Source organism: Branchiostoma floridae, chromosome 12 (genome assembly GCF_000003815.2).
Source record: "Branchiostoma floridae strain S238N-H82 chromosome 12, Bfl_VNyyK, whole genome shotgun sequence".
In the NCBI taxonomy this organism is placed as follows: Eukaryota; Metazoa; Chordata; class Leptocardii; order Amphioxiformes; family Branchiostomatidae; genus Branchiostoma; species Branchiostoma floridae.
The window spans coordinates 2425403-2445345 of NC_049990.1; the positions used below are offsets into that span (position 1 = coordinate 2425403).

Below are 19943 nucleotides of genomic sequence, written 5' to 3' on the forward strand. Positions count from 1 at the left end.
TGTTTGCTTTAACTTGTCATGCATTGAAATAGTCTGGGCAGAATACCTTCCTAATTGTTTATTCTGAATTATTAAAAATTGACACGGAACCGCTCTCATTTGTTTATAAATCACACTTGACAATCTATGAAAAAAAAGTTGTAATTTGGTCCTAAATTTATCTAGCCATACTGAAATGAAGTTTGTATCTTTGCCGATGTAGACCCTCTAGAAATACCGGTCCTTATGTATACTTTATGTACCCTTTCCCCCGTGATTTGAATTACAAAAGTGTGTGCAAACCTATACATACAACCAGCACATTTTGAACAACACAAAATACAGGTAACATGACTTCAATGCCGGAGGTATTAAAGAATAAATACTCATTACAATATAATCTGCAAACAGTTACCAGGGAAGAACAAAAAATATCATTCGGTAGATTGAAAACTACATAAAGGGTTAAAGTTAACCATTTAAATATAAACATAACATGCCAAAAGCTTCAGGAAGTGCTAAAAAATGGTTAAAAGACTTCAACATTTCGTGGAGAATTTTTTTTATAATCCTGCAACGGAAAATGTTACAGGTGTATATCCCATCATCCCCTGGGACTGACATTGCATGTTGATCAGCGACACAGGTCAAAGTTCAGGGCCAAAGGTCAGGGCTACCCGTGGTGATAATATAGGCGTGTCACACAACAACAGCACTTGATTTATAGAACCACTCTACGAAATTCCCCTAAGCCTTATAAAATAAAGACAGAGTATTTTGTGAGTGTAGCAAGATGCATACTTTATGCATGTAGAGAACTGCGTAAAATTTGATGTGAAAAAAGAAATTGGAGAACTGCTATTTTCAGTTTGCAATGTGTTGATGTGTAGGGGCTGATTTGAGAGGCTACAGCAGGAAAGGAGAGCCCCCTTGTGGTCTGAATCAGAACTGCAGTTGGCAGCTTGCACCGAGTCTTTCAGGCTTTTCCCAGTTTGGTTGACCTTTGGTGACCTTGTAAGCCTTAGGTGGTGAAATGTTACAAGATGCAGTTTGTAGCAAAGTTCCTGAGGGATAGCTACATCATGGCTACACCATAAGACTACTGAAATTGCTACACCAAAGGACTACTAAAATGGACATTATGAAGGGAGCTTCCTTCCCAATGCTATAAAAAATTTACGGAATGGGTCCGTTGAGTTTTACTAATAACTTCCTGTATAAATCATGGATAACTGTTGAATGATAATGATGTATGTTCATATACTGTAAGGTTTTACCAGAAATTTTGCACAGTGGGGGTTAGGTACTGAAGGCCGCCTTCGAATGGTGCAAGCCAAACATGACATGACAACAGTACGAGGGTCTGGAAATTTTCAAATTCTTAGTAACCCCCTCTACCACTTCTTCCTGCATTTAAGCAACAAATCTTGTGGAGTAAAGCTTCCCCTCTGTTACAGCCATACTCCAAAGCCAAATGGGAATCTTTTAACAGTTTTAATTAGTGTTGCCTGGAAAGAAACATCCCCGTGCTGGTTCCAACATAGCAAAGCATAGGAGCCTAAGCAAAGCGGTGCCTAAATTACAGCGTAGGGACCCCTATGCTCAAATCTATGCAACTGATATTAACATTTCAGGTGAAAGTATGACCTCTGACCTTTTGGGTAATCCTCCAACAGCAGGTGAAAGTGTCCCAGCTGACAGTACAGGTGTGGGTCCACCTGGTCACCTGCCTTCCGAATCTCCTGCTCCAGGTACGAGATTCCCTGGAAAATATCAAACAATACAGGTGAGTACAGGTGTGACAGTACAGGTGTGACAGGACAGGTGTGACAGGACAGGTGTGACAGTACAGGTGTGGGTCCACCTGGTCACCTGACTTCCGAATCTCCTGCTCCAGGTACGAGATTCACAGGTGTGTGAACAGGTGTTACAGGCATTAACAGGTGGTTCAAGAAAGAAACAGGTATTGTAAGAAAGCTGAAAATCATGTGTGAATATGTCTTCCTGAAGTTCCCAATAGATTCTACACACAATGCAAAATTTCCAAACCTCTCCAATATTGCAATGATTGTCTGTGAGACTGGTAGTGGTAAGTGTGCCAAACAGTATGGGTAAAGGGGTCAAGCCTGCCATATCCGACTGTCTTGACTTGTGTTTGTTGTATTTTTCTTCTAAAACTAAGAACCAACCAATTAAGATGTCATGGCCCATACCACTTGACAGTAGAAGTACCATGCCACAGGAGACTTCGTTACATTCCAAAACACAAGTCAATTCCTTGGTTTTCAGATTTTTTAAACTCACATAGACAGAGGCACACAGATAGGCCTAACAGCCCAAGAAGCAAAACCAATTTGTTTCTTTTCAACTTAAATCAAAAACCAACATATCTTGGCTTCGTCCCTTTTTCTTATCAAAACCAAGAACCAACATATCCAATCTGTACTGCCTTCCACTTAGTAAACCCCTGCCACAAGCAAATAGGTAAGGGGGTGAGTTTCTTCCCTTCACTTGAGAGTAAAGCCCCTACCACAGTGGACTTGGTAGCACTCAAGCAACTTATGGTAAGGGGGTGAAGTCTGCCATCTCTGATTGTCTTAGCTTCTTCCCTTTTCTACTTGAAACCAAGAACCAACATTTCCAGTCTAAACCGCCCTCCACTTGACAGTAAAACCCCTACCACAGGGGGTTTGGCAATTCTCCAATAGCAAGACATTTACACTGGCTCTGAGCCAAGCTACCAAATCTGTGCCTACAGTCTTAATCTGCAGATTTAAGGGGAAGGATTTACAAATCTCCCGAGAGTTCTCACATCCACTTTCTCTTGCAAATTTTAGTATAATTATTACCAGGGTTCTAGCCAGGATTTTATTTTGGCATAATGGTAAGGGCAAAGTGACCAATCTGGGGTGTGGTGTCTTGGGGGGTCTTGGTGTAAGATTTTAAAAAATATAGAGTAAAAAGTTGGCATTGTATTTTTTGTAAGGGTACCTGTGTGGTGACATAACTCTGTAAACATCACATGTAATTTGAAGGACATTTTGGTCAGTATGGATTGGCATATCATCGTTTTTCATATTTGATTGACAATGTTTATAAAGCAAATGTTGAAAATTAGCGCAGTGGTCCTCACGGTCACAAATTTAGCATAGTGGTCAGTTACGCTAAAATGCACTAGCTAGAACCCTGATTACACTTTCTCTCGCTATGTGACACTTATGAACATGTCCTCACAAGACCTATGGTGAGTGAAAACCGAGATGACGTGACGTAATCTCGGGATCAAGGAGACTTAGGGAATCCCCTGAGACGTTAGGTAGAATCTTATCTCTGACGACAGGAAAATGCAGGAAATCTGCGCGGATTACAAACATTCCCTGGAGACCCCACGTACATGCAAGATACAGATTATCATAAACAGTAGATGTCAACAGATAAGTGACTACAGGGCTCGAAATACGACCTGCATATGCACGTTAGTGCAGGTAAAATTGGAGCTGTGCAGGTATTTCTGGTGTCTACCTGGCACCTAACCTGCACTTGTCCATGTACTGGATTTTATACATAAATGTCCTATGATGTAGGTGGATATGGAATGTTATCACCTGTATTTTCTGTTGCCACCTATAAAGTATAAAGGAAAAAAATAGCAATGGTTCCTGAACAATTTTAGTATGATCCATACTCTCTAAATTCAGAGTGGTGCAGGTAAAATTTGTCTGGTGCAGGTAATTTTCAATGTTACCTGCACCAGTGCAGGTATGCAGAAAAAGTATTTCAAGCCCTGGACTATGATAAAACAGTACCTACAAAACTTAATACTCCACAATGACTTGATTTTATGAATGACATCATCTAGAGTCCCCAAAACTAATGCGAGAGGGAAAAAAATTAAAGACCCAGCATAAATTTAAATGCTGCTAAACCAAAGGACTACAAAGCTGGTGCTGACTCACAGTATATCAAACAACATGTATGATTAATAATACTGACTATGAACCCTTTTACTTTTTTTCAGCTTGAAAGGATTAAATTTTGCAAAGCTTTCTTGAAAGCTTCTCAGGCATCCACTTTTTGTTGTATTGGTCATAAATTTGTTGTTTATATCTGCTTCTGCAAGCCAGAAAATATTTGAGCAAATCGCAAGTTACAGCAGGCATTTTGACCTAGCATAATTTATTATTTATAATCTAAGGTACCAAAAAATAATTTGGTATGGCGGCCTTGAAAAGGTGTCTTCTAAGTTTTAACAAGAAACACCTGTTCTGCCATACCTTCCACTGTATTGGATAACCTCAATAAATAAATGAAATTCAACAATTATCGTGTAATGACCTGTGTCAGTCAGAACCAAGCTAGAACACAACTCACTCCATAAAGCCCTGCAAACCATTGCTCTTTTAGACAACTTTCAGTTTGGGCAAGCTAAAAAGAACAGTCTTATATTATGAATCATGTATTTAAAAAAAATACTATATTGTGTATTTTGGCCCTACAAGAGTATTAGAAGATACTATTGAAATCATAATTAAGCTTACATAATGATTTGATCCATTTTTAAGTACCACATTTAACGAATGCTAATTAGGCAATTACACAAGACATTAAAGCATTGATTCTGAGCTACTGATACCCCCATTCAGCCTATAGCCATAAGGCCTCAAGAAATCTATGTTGTGTTTCCTACAATGCGGGGCTCGCAATACTCTTTTTTGGCCAGGTTGTCCAGGCAACCTGAGTCAAAGACAGGTTGCACCATAACATTTTAGGTTGCTCCAGCTAAAAAAGGAAAAAAAATTGCCCATTCCGTCATCTGCAAAGGACAAAAATCATTATGTAAAGATATCAAAAAAAGCTGAAACTCTTGTGTAATTTTTTTTACCTTAACAGGTGCAGGTGAACAGCTAAGTCTACCAGCAAAATTTACCCTTCAAAATGCAGGAAATAGCGTTTCAGAGGGTCAACATTTCAAAATTTTCTGGGGAAACCCCCTAGGAACGTCGTATGACATCGCTCAATAGGATTCCCATTCTAAGGTCAGTTGGGTCAGAAATAGATGGTCCTGATAGATGCATGTTGTTTCCAGCTGATATAGAGATACGACATTCACTTTTTTCCTATAATGACTAGAAACACAACACTTTTCCCCAGGCCTATGGTAATTCCTCCAACATAATCCTCTGACTTTAATTTTTGCATTTTCGCTTCGAGCTGATGAAGAATTCAAATATTTATTGGCTTGGCCTGATTTTCAAGCTCCCAGAGAACACTTGTAATCATTTGTTTGCTCTTAACGTTCCCACAGCGCCCAATACACTCGGGACGGACCTAATGGTGGTACTGATCTTTCTATACAGGGATCAACATTACATCAGCAACAGAAATCTTTAGGGAAGAAGCAAAGAAAACTTGGTCTTGTCTTGGAACTGTTGGTATATCATGGTACGTATGTATAAGCTTCCAAATATTGCAGCCTATTGTTCCCACAGCGCCCAGTGCACTTGGGATGGACCTAATACACTCACACTCCTTGGCCAGTTTAGTACTGTCTTATGTTATCGTAGGATTTGCTTGGATATTACCTCAAGGTAAAGACTTCTCCCTCAGATTCTGTTTTCATCAATCAGCCGATTTAGTCTCATCTTTTCAAGAGAACGAACAAAGTACAGATATTTCTAGGCAGGGATTAAAATACATCAGCAGCTAAATCTTTAGGGAAGAGGCAAAGAAAACAGGTCTTGTCTTGGATGTATTGGTGTATCATGGTACGGATACAAGCTTGCAAATATTGCACTCAAATCTTTTATGACTTGGTGCACTCAGTTTTATGGAATAAATTCAGTCATATTCAAGTTTTCCTCCCTGCCCTCTGCTTTTAGGATGTCCTCTTGCTATATTTTCACTTTTAAAAATCTGAGAACCAACAAAGTTTCTAAGAAATGCAGCCTGAAGGCAATCCTCTAGAAAATCCAAACTCAAGAGAAAAGTAAAAAACAAAAAAGTACACCCCTGAAACTGTGTTCCTCAAGGTATGTAGTGATTATGTACAGTCTTCTCCCTCAGATTCTATTTTCATCAATCTTAATCTGTCAAATCAGCCATTAAAGAAACCAAGAAATATAATAAATATGGCCTAGGGAAGTTTTTTTCATTATCCTGAAGGCAACAAAAAGTGTGGAGATTACAGTACAAAATACACAACAGTGGTAAAATACAGACCAGATAGTGCTGGGGAAAAAAAACTGCGTCTGACTATATACACCCCCAGAAACCATGGTACCAAGGTACAGACATTTCCTCAGACTAAATTTTCAAAAAGTTAAAAACAAGAAGTCAACAAACCAAATCGACATGAAGTGAGCAAGAAATTCGCCATTTTTTGCCGTTCTACCGTTTTTCCTGCGGGCAACGACACAGAGCGGAAATGAGCGCAAGAGATAACCGAGCTGCGTACACTGCGGACGAGATAAGCCATGGTTAGGCAGCGCTTGGTAATTGCCCCACTGAAAGAGTCCCATCTCCGAGATGAATAGACTCCATTTCTCTTCACCAGACAAGCGATGATTACAACATGCTGGCTTTGTTCTACTCATAACAGCTCTTTTAACACTTTTATAAACATTTAGTGTTGAAGAGAGTCTGTAGACACGTATATGCACAGTTAATAGAATTTTCATCTAACAGTGACTTCTTTTTTAAGGTAAACACACGCACGAGAACTAGGTCACTCCGTGAACAAGATGGACTGATAGCCATCGAAAATTTGGAGGTACTGTACTTGTGTTTACCTTTTTAAAGTAGTCACTGTTAGATGAAAATTCTAATAGCTTTTAACATTTAGGAAGCTGTTTGGCTCCAATTTTTCCAGTTAATTCGTTCTCTTTTGAATGGTATTTGTGTTTTTTTTCACTACTTCAAGGTGGATACAATTTCACAACGATCAAATACATACAAGAAAATGTACACAAACCTGTTCTTTTAACATCTCTTTCAACCTTTTGCAAGCTAAGGATGCTGTTTTGCTCCCTTTTTTTCAGTACAGTTATACTCTTTAAATTGGGGGTTTTCTTTTCTAAACAGTACTTTTAGTAATAGCATAGCTCTAGATATTTTTTTATCCAATTGTTTGATTGTAGCACTACCTGTAATAGTATCTAGTCTTTAGTATCCCATGCAATACTATTGAATCACTACATTTAGCCCATTTGGGCAGGAACATGCAAATAAAGATCTTATTACTAATTCAAATTTGACACAATTTCACTATGAACAGGTGCATACAAGATAGGGTAATTTTTTGCTTTTCGTATTTTATCAATTACGAATCACAAATCACTGTTTATCTGAGTAAATTTGATACCAGCATATAACACAGCTAACCACCTTGCACAACAATCTAACAGGTAAACCACACCCCCTGACCCTGAAGATGGACTGTTCCAGTGACCCCTATGTGACCCCGCAGTTTTTAATGGTCTCTATCCAGCCATGTCCAATCCCAGCCCCCCTAACTGTCCTTCCACTACAGAGCCTAATCACACCCTGGGCATCCACCGAGTTATTTTTAAACCCTCTGCTCAGGTTTGATTGGTCGGAGGGCCGTTCGCTTTACAGGTAGTTGTTTGGCCGTCAATGTCGGAGCGAGGTTTAATCTTTGGTATGTATTGACTCAGGACGGGCCTCGAAATGCAGCTTGTCGTGACCCAAATAAGCGCTAGCCGATAGTTAACTTTTCTAGAATGCACTGGTACTTTGGATTCAGTGGTTCATGACACAAACACATATAGAGGTAGTTGCTTGGCTGTCAATGTTGGAGCGAGGTTTAATCTTTGGTATGTATTGAGCCAGGACAAAATTGGATCAGTTCAATTCCTTGAATGGTCAACTGCTGTTCAAATATCCTTAGAACTCCACAATAAATTTTACCTAGAGATTCTATACAGATTAACGTTATATATTTGTTTATTAGTTTGGCTGTTCAGCACGCACAACCAGGGCTGCCCAACTAGCCTGTGGCTATTACAAAGGGCTAGCTCTGCTGACAAAAAACAAGAGCAATGCACTATGGTTACAACTAGAAAACAAACTTCTGAGTAAATATAGACTTTCATGAATTTATAAAACATATTCATTCAGGGAAATACCAGTTGCATGACCTGGTGTTTGGCACAGGTTGGTTCTTGCCGGAGATGTTGGTTCTCTGCCAAAACAAGCAGATTAAAAAGTCATCTGTCCTGACAAAGGTGTTTGTACCTGTAGCTACGGCACTTAAACAAGTTTGTAATGACTTGTAACATCATTCCCAAGGGGCGTTCTACGTCTTTACTTTCTCGTCCCGTGTGACATTCTTACAGGTGTTCCAACTAGACTGGCATTTCAAAGTCTTCAAGCATCTATTTTACCAGCAAATGCCTTCATTGTGATTGTGTCACAGTGTCATAAAAAAATACCCTCAATTCAAAAAAGCCTATAAGGTGTATAAGCCTATAGTGCGTACTTCCATTTCCATAAAAAGAAGCAGAAGAAAGAAAAAAACTACAGCACAAATAAAACTATGCCTTTCCAAAACATAACTACTGTACTACAGAATTTTTCGAACTGTGAAACTAAAAACACTACAACATCCTTGTTTCCCTCCTATAGCTCAATAAAACCAATGAGAAATTCAGCAAATTTACAGTATTTGTCAAATATAAAATCTTTTATCAATTAAATATAGGTAAATACTGGTTAATTGAGCTATGGGGTTACTCTAATTCATGTATCAGCAGAAAATGTACACAGCCATGAAATTCTGATATCTGAGGAGTCAAAGGTCACGTTGTGTTTACCGTCGCCAAGGCAACCTACACCTACGGCGCTTATTTCTGTCCATGGACATTGTCCTTATAAGCACAACTTCCGTTCAAGCCTGCAAACAACATACACAGAAAAAGCCACATGAAAGTCGCAAGTCAACAACAAATACAAAAAAATATTTTTCCCACAGCAACTGAGATCAAAAGGATTCGTGAATTTTTAGATACTTGGAATACAAAGAAAAATCTGCATAGTTCCAAAGATTAATTTGACTAACTTTGACTTCCTTAGAGTCATACTTCAGACTACACACAAAGCAAAAAGGAATTTTTAGATGCTTGGAAAATAAAAAATAAAAATCTGCGTTGTTCTAAAGTACAGAGACATAGTTCAGACTAAACACTAAGAGCAAACTATTAAAGAGCTACAACCAAAATTGCAGAAATTTGTTCAATATACAACTATTTTCCCACCTTTGGCTGGCTTCCTACTGCTAGGCTGAAAATATCTTTTCCTGTCTTTAAGCAATACGTGATTTGCTGAACCAAACCTGGTCTGCTTATATTTCTATCTTCCTATGGCGAAGGTTGCATATAACGTATGCCCTGCTGAAACTTCTAGAAGTTATAAAATCAATAAAACCATAATAAAGAGAATTAAAAAGTAACAAAAGTAGAGAATTTAGAGTATAGTGAGCTGATCGCTCCCATTCTTGGCTTGTGTCCCAGGGACCCCCATCCTACAGTATAACATAAATCACCAATATTGCTGCATTTACCGGCATTTATCTGTTATCTGTAATAGTTGTGGCTTTATTCCCAGCTACAATTGTGTAGATGGGGGCTCCTCAAATTATATCAGGCCTAGGAAAAAAAATGTTGTGTTTCCTGTTTCCTGTTTCCCTACCTACCCTAAAAAAACCTGCCGACCCTAGACTTTTTTTTGGGGTAGGCAGTGGAGTCACATAGCTTGCAGTTAGAATTTTTATTTAGCCTGCTTCCTATTGAAGTAAAACACTGCTTGTCCCATCTAATGAAGGATAAATGTATCTATCATGCACCAAATTAAAGTTTGACATTGAAAGACAAGTGTCCGCATGCATTTCAGTTTACTTTGTTCAACTGTACAGCAATATGTATCACTAGAGTTTTGGCCAGCCTAAAAAAAAAAATAAATAAAAAAAAAGATAATCCCTACCTACCGACCCTAATTTTTTCAGGACTGAAACAGGAAACACAACATTTTTTTCCTAGGCCTCAGCAAATAACAAGAACTCGGGGAGCAGAATAACAAAAAGGATTGGGGCAGGGATGAAGGCGGAATGTAGTTTTGGGAGGCTTTCAAGCAATTTTCCTTGTTTTTCATCAACCTGGTATTTCTAGAGAAGAGAGAGGGGCTGGGTTTACACAAGCTGTTGTAAGCAAAAGTGCATTCGGATTTCTGAAAAATTTATGCCAAATCAGCAGAGCTGGTATGTTTTATTTGCTTGGAATTTGCATTTTCAGTGTATCACCTGAAGTTTAACCTTAGAGTGAGACAAGATTCGAACGATCATGTACATGCACATTAATATGAAACATGTTATTTCTTTAAACTGGCCAAACAAACACAAAAAAAAATCGTCTGCATTTTGTAGTACCATCTCTATGCTTTATATATTGCAAAAGTTTATATACCTTTTTACATTGTTGTATTCCAATAGATTCCCATTTCTGTGTTTGTGCGAGATGGGATAAAAAAGTTCTCTTCCTATTCCTGATCTGACCTTCACATTTGAAAAAGTGAAAATACTCATCATATGATTCTGACCAAAATAGATCATAATCCACGTGAGCGTAGGCCCTTTTTACGTATACTCCATTCTGGGGGCTGACTATAGTCAGTTTTCCTCCTACAATTATGCTTTGAAATGTTGTATTTCCTGGTAACACACAATGGCACTGCAGTACACCCACCCACACACAGGTGAGAAACCTCCTTGACATTTGGTAAAAACCTGTGGGTAGAATAAAACAATTACAGCAGTGGGTGGTTTGGGTGGTAGGAAGGTGTTTAAATTTGTCTCAATAAAAACTGTGGGGGTGATTTTTCTCTGAGTCATTTCCTGAGTCATCACAAATTTGTCGGCAGAAGACTTTTTTTAACTTTTCTCCGTAGTTCTAATATCGAGCATGTTGAAAAAACTTTGTGACTTCATTTGGTACACTAGTAGATATCACAATAAGCAGATATCAAACCATTGCCCAACAGGAAAAAGAAGTTGGTAACCTACTTGAATGCCATATTGGCATAGAAATCGGACATATGAATCTGCAAAAAATATCACCTACTTGTCCCAAAGGCCAAGATCTCAAAGAACTCATAAAAATCAAATAAATCATCAGATTCAGAGCATTTATTCATAACCAACATGGCAGTAAATTTTGAAGCTTTCAGTGAGTGCAGTGCACCATAGTGTCAGAGGCTGGTACACACCAGAAATAGCTGCACAACCTTAATTTTACCTGCACCTACGACAGTGTTCTCACCAGAATTTTTTCACAGTGTAGGGGGAATCTTAGGCCCAATGTAGACAGTTTTCGTGACATCTGCGAAGATTTGGGGGAAAACTGTATCTAAATCGTGCCTTAGTACAGCAAGCACACATGGCAAGCAGTGCAGGTCTGAGCATTGTAGTACGTCAGGTTGAATATCTACTGTGACAAATATATAACCCTCAGAAACACCATTACTGTATTTTGAGGACCATGCTTAGTGAAATAAAGCCAAAAAGTCCCCTTTGATGGTAGAAAAACAATGTAGGGTTCCAAATCACAGCGTAGAGATCCAAATCACAGCGTAGGGGCCCCCTGTGCTGAAAAGGCCTAGCGAGAACACTGTACAGGTGATATTTCAAGCCCTGTGTTAGCTCCCCAAATGTCCACCCCACACAAATGTTCCCTGATTGTGTTGTTCCAGCTGATTACAAAATCAATGTCAGCCATACTGGAACTACATCGTTCCAATTGTGGAAATGTTCTTGGTGATATTGGTGGGTTCTAAAGCACCGGCTGTCCTGCATTGTTACTGGCCTAGTTTCAAACTTAACTATTTTGTAAGGGACAGAGAAGAGCAAATTAGTGTGAATGAATGATCTGGAATCAGACAAACCCAGGTAATTTGTGAACATGAACGATGTATGTGGTGGACTGACTAAGGCAATGGCATTTTTGGTATCAAGCATTAATCTCCAAGCAGATCCTACGGTAGCATAAGATAGTATCAAAAGCTACCAGAGGAGTGAAGCCGGCTTAGGAGTGTGTTTCGCTACATGGCAAATGGACACCTCTTGGCTGACTACACTCCTTGGCCAGTTTGGTACTATTTTATGCCATTGTAGGATCTGCTTGGAGATTAATCAAGCATCAAACCACAACACAAAGAAATCTCCACCAAGGTTGTTGAAGCTTGGAGACAATGCTAAATCATATTTGCTTTCATTCTTCATGTAAAAATGGCATCTAGGTAAAAATTCCCGCATGACTATAAGGAACATACAAGCTGTGGAAGGACTTGCTATCTTTTGCTCATCACTGACTTTGCAAAGTCAAAATCTTCTGTGATTGCCCTGGTTCCTATTTAAAGCGCTCCAGGTGTGGCTCTCCTCAAATAAGGTACCCATGTTTTTTCAAGCAACACAATCGACAGAAACAACCCCACACCCCTATCCCCCAACAAGCTCCTCAACCATGGTACCAGCAACCGAATCTTCCACTGGTGGGATTCAAACCCATAACCTTGACGGTTATTTTTACTGTTTGTTGCCTAATAAATAAAGCCCGGCAACGCCATTCCTGGGCTCTAGCCTGACACGTTCAACGCCGACGCTTGATTTTCAAAACAGCCGAAAGATTTTCATCTCCAGAAAGGTAAGCCGTTCCAGAGCATGTAACATTTATAGCTGACATTTCAAACAGACCTACACAAGCCCTGTAACACCACCTGCAACGCTGCCTATGTGATGTCCATGTATAAACTCAGTTTCTTTAGACCCATGACTAAAGCTGTCATCAATCATCGGGGTCAACGTCCTCTAGTAACCTTCACACTGCATCCTTGACAAGGGTCAACGGCCTGTCTCACTTAAGCCTGGGGGGTCCATAATATTATCATGTCTTGACAAAATCCCATCATTCAATATTTCAAGTTTTCGGTGCAATAATCTGTGGTACTTATTTTAATGGTAAAACACTGCAGAAGTTAATAATCTACAGGCTGATTTTTTACCCAGAAATTTACCTACCCCGTCAGTTTAATGTTTCCTCGGAGATCCATGACTGATTATGATCTGTGACGTTTTCGACACATTTCTAATAATGGTGGCTTCTGGATGCAAAATGCAAAATCTAGTTTCTGATGTAAATATATACCATTAGGGCTTGGAACTTCGGGGCTCGAAATATCACCTGCATATGCAGGTTAGTGCAGGTAAAATTGGAGCTGTGCAGGTATTTCTGGTGTCTACCTGCACCTAACCTGTACTGGTCCATGGTCAAGTTTATACATAAATGTCCTACAATGTAGCTGTATATACAAATGTAGATTGTCATTAGCTCCATTGACTGTTACTATAAAAGAAAAAATGGCATTTGTTCCTGAACTATTTTAGTATGATCTAAAATTCCTAAATTTGGATCGGGGCAGGTACAATGTGTTTGGTGCAGGTAATTTTCAATGTTCCCTGCACCGGAGCAGGTATGCGGAAAAAAGTATTTCGAGCCTTGAGCTTTTTTTGGGGGGGGGGGGGGGGGTTACTGGTGGACCTAACCCAAAAATCTAGATGCACAAAAAATTGTGGGCACAACATTTAATAGAAATGTAAAATGTCAGAAAAACAAACATGACTTTCTTCGATCTCAAATTCTTTTACTGAGTTCATAACTTTAAAAGAAATGAAACAACAAAGACTTTTCTGAAACTTTTGTATGTAATCCTACAAAAGTACTAAGGTACATGCTTGCACTCACACAAAAAATCTATTACACTATTTACAGTGGAGAGATAACTGACACATAGTTTGCTGTCGCTACACCTTCAAAAATGTAACAAAACTGACCAGTAACATGTGGCTATGACAGGTCCACTGGCATCTAACGAATCTCCCGGGTACGCCATATTTACCGAATGTCAAAAATGTTTACTTATCAACCCCAAAGCACAAAATGATGCCATTATGATGTCGGGGGACAAACAACTAAAATGATTAGATAAAATCCATGAAATAATTTTATTAGAACAGGAAGAATACAACTAAAGATAGAGAGGTTCTAGCATCAGCTTTTATTTTTAAAAAGGTAAAAATCTTGGGTAGAGCATCTCAGTTTGGACTGCCCCATCTTTCTAGAGGGACATAAAATGGGGGTCACCAACATGGTGGTGCCTTGAGCACATTAAATGATAAAAGGGGAAGGGCTAGAAACCCCTCCCTGTAACCAAGGAGGTTCCTTTTTCAACCTCCTTACTGTAAGATTCCTGAAAAATATACCCTGCTACAGAAACAGCAAAAACATACGCTGATCTATGTGGAACATAGCACAACAAGGTGAACAAAAACAATAAAGGTGGGCTTTGAATTTTCCTACAAACCTACAATATGATGCTGCAACAACAGTGCTATAAACATTGGTAACATAATTCTACACCCATCTCCAAACATCAACCATAACAAATGATATCATTTTACAAGAAATGATTTGTGCTCTGTTATGGGTGCATTGTCCTATCGATTCATAGCATTGTCAGGTAGAGAGAGATTGCCAAGATGACTTCTGGACAAATTAAACTGAGTTTGATAGAGTATAACACTATGATTGGCCCAATCCAATTCCATTTGTTAATGGTCAGATTTCCAACACTATGGCTCACATGAAAGTTTCTCATAAAAACAGAGGGGAAAGTCAATACAGACAGATGCTGGAAATCAGATTCAGTACTCTGTTCCTAGCACTGTGCTTTCATTTTATCCCTTTGCGACATTTTTACTACAAAACGTGTGGGAACCATTGAAACAGATTGGTGTGGACCTAGTGTCAAATTCCAGAACTATGTACAATTTTAACTGGATAATGAACTAGGAGTGTTCTAATTCCAGGTCAACATTGAATTTGCTATAAAAAAAAAAAAAACATTCAAGGTAACCATACGAGATAAACACCAAACAGAATAAGTACAACATTCTAATATCTGTCAATATTGGTATGTTTTGAAAGTCTTCTTACCAATACACTTGCATATCAATCTTATATTTTTAATATTCAATATTGGTTTAACAAACCTAAAACATCATTAAGTCCAGGTCCTGAACTATGAACCTTTGGACCTAAACCTGGACTTGAACCTGCCTAATCCAAACCGGTACCCACCTCTAGTATCATGTCATGTCGAACCTGTGAAACCATTACATTAGACTTGAGCTGAATTAGCATATTGTAAACAACAACAAAATTAGCAACATCAACAAATTCTACAGTCCATATAACAATAGCTTTAGTGCTAATACAATGTTATGACTCTTGTGACCTATAGTGTTTCTCAGGGCTCAAAATCCCACATTAGGGCTGGGTATCGGTACAGCGTACCGGTACAAAACCGGTTTTTCTTATTGGACCAGTCCAGAAAAACCGGACCTGAAAAAATGAGGTGGACCGGATGTTGGACCGATTAGAACATTAACAGATTATTTTAACAGGCATTCACACGTTTTGGCGCTTGCAGGTGGAAGAAAATAACAAGAGTGAAGTAGAGTAGAGTTTATAGTAATTTCTACCAAGTTTTACAGCCAATCGTACAGGTGCAGGTAGCGTTGTAGGGTTTTAAAACGCTGAGTGTAAGTCTAATACTCCACCAAACAGATTTCTTTGTAGTGAAATGGACCGTTGGTATGAGTCATACTGAATCAGGTCCAGGTTCAGGTCCGGACCTGGACCTGATCATCTGGACCTGAACCGGACCTGGACCTGAATTTTCTGTACCGGTACCCACCCCTATCCCACATGCATTTGCAGGTTAGTGCAGGTAAAATTGGACCTGTGCAAGTATTTCTGTTGTCTACTTACAAGGTTTTAGTTTCACATATAAAGGTCCCATGATGTAGGAGTATATCATATGGATTGTTATGAGCTGCATTAACTGTTACCACCTATAAAGTTAAAAAGAAAAATAGCAATGGTATATATAAATATTGAAGACAGAATTCATGCAGAAATACTTTGTTGTGCCTTCAGGCAAAATAACATTTTTACAACAATCATTCTGCACAATCCCAATCCCAAGAATTCTACAGTTTCCATACCAGGTATTACCATGACAACAAACAAGTTACATATACATAAACACCCCCGGGCTCTTACAAAGGTGGGTTCATAATAATGTGGGTTCACTTCATTTTGCTGATATACTGAAGCTTTGTTTACTATTACATCATACAATACAGGGCTTGAATTCGAAATTCTTTTTTCTGCATACCTGCACTGGTGCAGGTTACACTGAAAATTACCTGCACTGGACAAATTGTACCTGCACCACTCTGAATTTTTTAAGTATGGATCATACTAGAATTGTTCTTAAACCACCTGCATTTTGCTGAAACATTTCTGATATAGAGTTCTAGCATATTGCCAAAAAAAATGTAATGAACATGCACCTTTATTTGTTAAAAGATTCATACTAGAACTTCAGGAACTATTGCTATTATTGCTTCTATACTTTATAGATGGTAACAGTCAATGCAGCTAATAATAGCATCATAGGACATTTATGTATAAAACACAGTACATGGACCAGATAGTGCAGGTTAGGTGCAGGTAGACACCAGAAACACCTGCACAGCTCCAATTTTACCTGCACTAACCTGCCCTGACATTACATTATATGAACACCTGCACAGTTATGATGAGGAATTCACAGAAATACTGCTTTTGTGTCAAAATATTGACAACCATCTATAAGCAGATGAACGGTCAGTATATATCGGGAATTCCCCCATGTTCAGAAAAGAGAATTACACAAGTTTGACCATAACCACTGAGGTGAACTCTAGCTCAGTGTTCTCCATTTAGAAAAGTGAAATTACCAGGACTTAAGTTTCACTTTCAACACATTCCTTTGTTGCCTATCATAGAATGACATGGTATGATCAAGTAACACTTTTCTGGCAACAATTTTTGTTAATGCAATAATTGACTTATCATAAAAGCAAGACTGAATCTTTTAACAAATAAAGGTGCATGTTCATTACATTTTTTTTGGCAATATGCTAGAACTCTATATCAGAAATGTTTCAGCAAAATGCAGGTGGTTCATCAAACCCACCCCTGATTTTTGTTGATGCTGATATGATATGTACGTAATGCGAAACTTCATTTAGGTCATTAAGTAGTGGTTGCTGAAATCTGGTCTGGGAGTGAATGAACCTAGCACCGAAAGTAGGAGTTTGCAACAGACTCTCACGTCAGACATTTCCAAAACTATACATGTTCTGATGATTTAAAAAAAGGATCACAACAGAAAGGAAAGCCTGTTGTTTTAAATGAAGTGTTTACATAAACTGTGCATCAATGAACAACTTCACACCTAGGCATTTCAACATGTCAACAATAAGTTTATAAACTTACTACCCAAACCTACAGTAAACTTCTGTTACATAAAGTAACAGTGGGGAACATTTGTGTAAAATCTATCAGAATTTCAAACATACGTCTTTTTGGACTAAAATAACATCAACAAAACAAACTTTAAGCCTACACAGAACAAACTAACAGGCTAAAATTACTTTGAATTACCAAATATAGATAACAGACAAGACGGAGTGTATCAAAAACACTACACCTGCAACCAGACCTGTCAAAATCAATTAGCAAATGATGACCAAACATGTACAGCCAAAATGTGCCTCAAAACATCACCCAAATTGACAGGCGTCACTTGCCCCAAATACCAAATCAGTTATCACACTACATTTCCAATTAACACAATAGAAATCCATTGTTCTGTCTATGCAAACAATACCAAGAAACATGCCCACTAAAAAACAAGCCCCCTTTTCACAGGACAAAAATCTCCTTGTACACAAAGATTTGGGGGCCTGCTGTATTTGAGAATCGCTGGACCAAAACCTTGCTAAGAATGATCGAAGCCATAAACGTGTAAAACTGGGATATAAAGTGTAAAATCCCACGCTATAGGGTGAACAATTCTCTACTGTCAGAACCATTGTTTACTGCCATCAAAACCTTCCAGTGATAGCCCTGCCCCCACATGATGGTATATAAACCTGCTGGGTCTGACATTTTCCCACAGTTTGAGATACAAACACTGTCTGTGTCTCATCTTTGTTGTCCTGAACAAGAAAATCACAATGTTTCATGATAATTTTTTTTAAGGGAGAACACACAAACGCAACTTGCCTACACTGCAACAACCTTACATAGGGAAAAACTGACCTGGGGTATAAGCCTTTTTTCGTGACCCCATCGACTCTACAACAACATAAGCTGAATATTTAGATCATAACTGACTGAGGTCTGTATGTATTTTCCAGTAGAAGCCAGAGAAAGCGGCCCGAGTACAGTATTTTCCCTGCGCAGTGGGGCAGTGTTTTCCTGAGCTGGGATATTATATAGAACTACGTAGGCGCTAGTGTTTGGCACCCCACCCTCCCCCATATACGGCCCTTCCAGCGGCCTTTTGGCGCACAAAACACGGGGTTAGCGGGGTCCCCCTCCGCTACAACCTCGGGCCTGAGGTGGCCCGTGTCCCGGGCAGGACCTGGGCAAGTTTACGGGCGGGTAGAGGCGCCCGATCCGCACTAGATCTCGATAAACCTGTGTCGTGGCAGCCTGCCATTTAAAAAAAATTACGCCGCCATCTTGAATTTATCCAACGATTCCACACAGCGCAGAAATGTCAAAAAATCCCCCTCCCAGGTCCAACTGACACCACAGAAATATACTACAGGTACCCAATAACACGTTAAGTGTGTGTGAGGGCGCTAGTTGTGAGTTAGAGGCGCAGAAAGGCGCCGATTTTGCAGAATTCTGTGTGTTGTTTCGTATTCAGCAGGCCGACCCAGGTCGGTAGAGAGGGAGGGCAGTGGGACCTACCTTGAGCAGTAGGGACTTCTTAGCCGCGCCATGCTCGTCTGCTTCGAGTCGCAGGAACCCGAACAAGCGACTGGAACGACAGGAAAACAACATCAAAACGTTGTAGTACATTTATTAGGGTTTGCATCAATGAAATAAGGACGGGACGCTGATAATTTTAGGGGGACCCTACCTATCCAACTCGGTTAGGTCCTGTCTCTCGCACGGCGTCAACGATACTTGTCCTCGCCCGTTGGCGGCCATTTTCCGGCGCTCATGCCCACTACTTGTGCTCTGTGAAGACTCCATGGTCCGAGGGAACACTCCTCATGTTTTGTACGCAATTCGGGAAAAATTTCGCCGCCAAAAGTTTGGGTAAAAGTTGTCGAGACGGCCCGGAAACACCACGCCGTGTAATAAAACAGAGCGGTTCTGACCAATCAGCGCGGCGGATCGCCGTCACGTGACCCGCGGGAAAGTTGGCGCAGGACGAGGGTCTGGTTCTGCGCAGATTTAGGCCTCATTTGCATAAATTTACATAATTTGGCAATTTTCACTAATTTGTCGGAAATTAGGGTAATCCAATATCAAGATCAGGGACGCCCTCCTTTCTCGATACTAGCCCTAGATCTTACGCAAAACGCAAAGTTAACCAGGTAAACAACATAACAACTTGTCGAATTTTGATAAACAAACAGAGTCCAAATCTAGATGATCCCAAAAATAAAGCAATTGCCAAGAAAAAAAAAATATCCACGTGAGCTTCTGGGAAGAATGCTGTCACACAAATATGTCACAGACAAGCTCTTGCACTGTCCAGTGGTTGAAAAGTACTAAATCATCAAAAATGTTAATAAGCTGATCATAGCTTCGAAAGGAAAACACAATAAAAAAAAAAGCTTGTTGCGAATTTGTTGGGAAAATCATTGGACCTTGACTAACGGTACAGAGAAAAAACATTCGTACAGGAAAAACTTTCACAAAAAAAGGTGAATTGTAACTTTGTCCAATAGTTCTATATTGCAGAAAAACTAAAGCCAACAAAAT

General features: G+C 39.3%; 1 protein-coding gene across 9 annotated transcripts in view; it reads right to left on the minus strand.

Annotated features, from left to right (window-relative positions):
- The window catches only part of LOC118426912 (histone demethylase UTY-like), an 89320-nt gene extending 69965 nt beyond the window's left edge, over positions 1-19355 (minus strand). For 5 of the 9 annotated variants that reach the window (XR_004832489.1, XR_004832488.1, XM_035836524.1 and 2 more), the window contains exons 1-3: positions 19090-19353; positions 18918-18987; positions 1634-1742 (exon numbers count right to left, since the gene is read on the minus strand). Coding sequence is in view for 6 of the 9 variants with exons in the window: in XM_035836524.1 (XP_035692417.1) it covers positions 1634-1742; positions 18918-18987; positions 19090-19205 (295 nt within the window). In the remaining 3 variants the exon portion in view is untranslated. Of the gene's footprint in view, positions 1-1633; positions 1743-18917; positions 18988-19089 lie in introns of all 9 variants that reach the window. The other 4 variants (XR_004832490.1, XM_035836526.1, XM_035836521.1 and 1 more) reach the window with 3 other exon arrangements.
- Between the last annotated feature and the right edge of the window lie 588 nt (positions 19356-19943).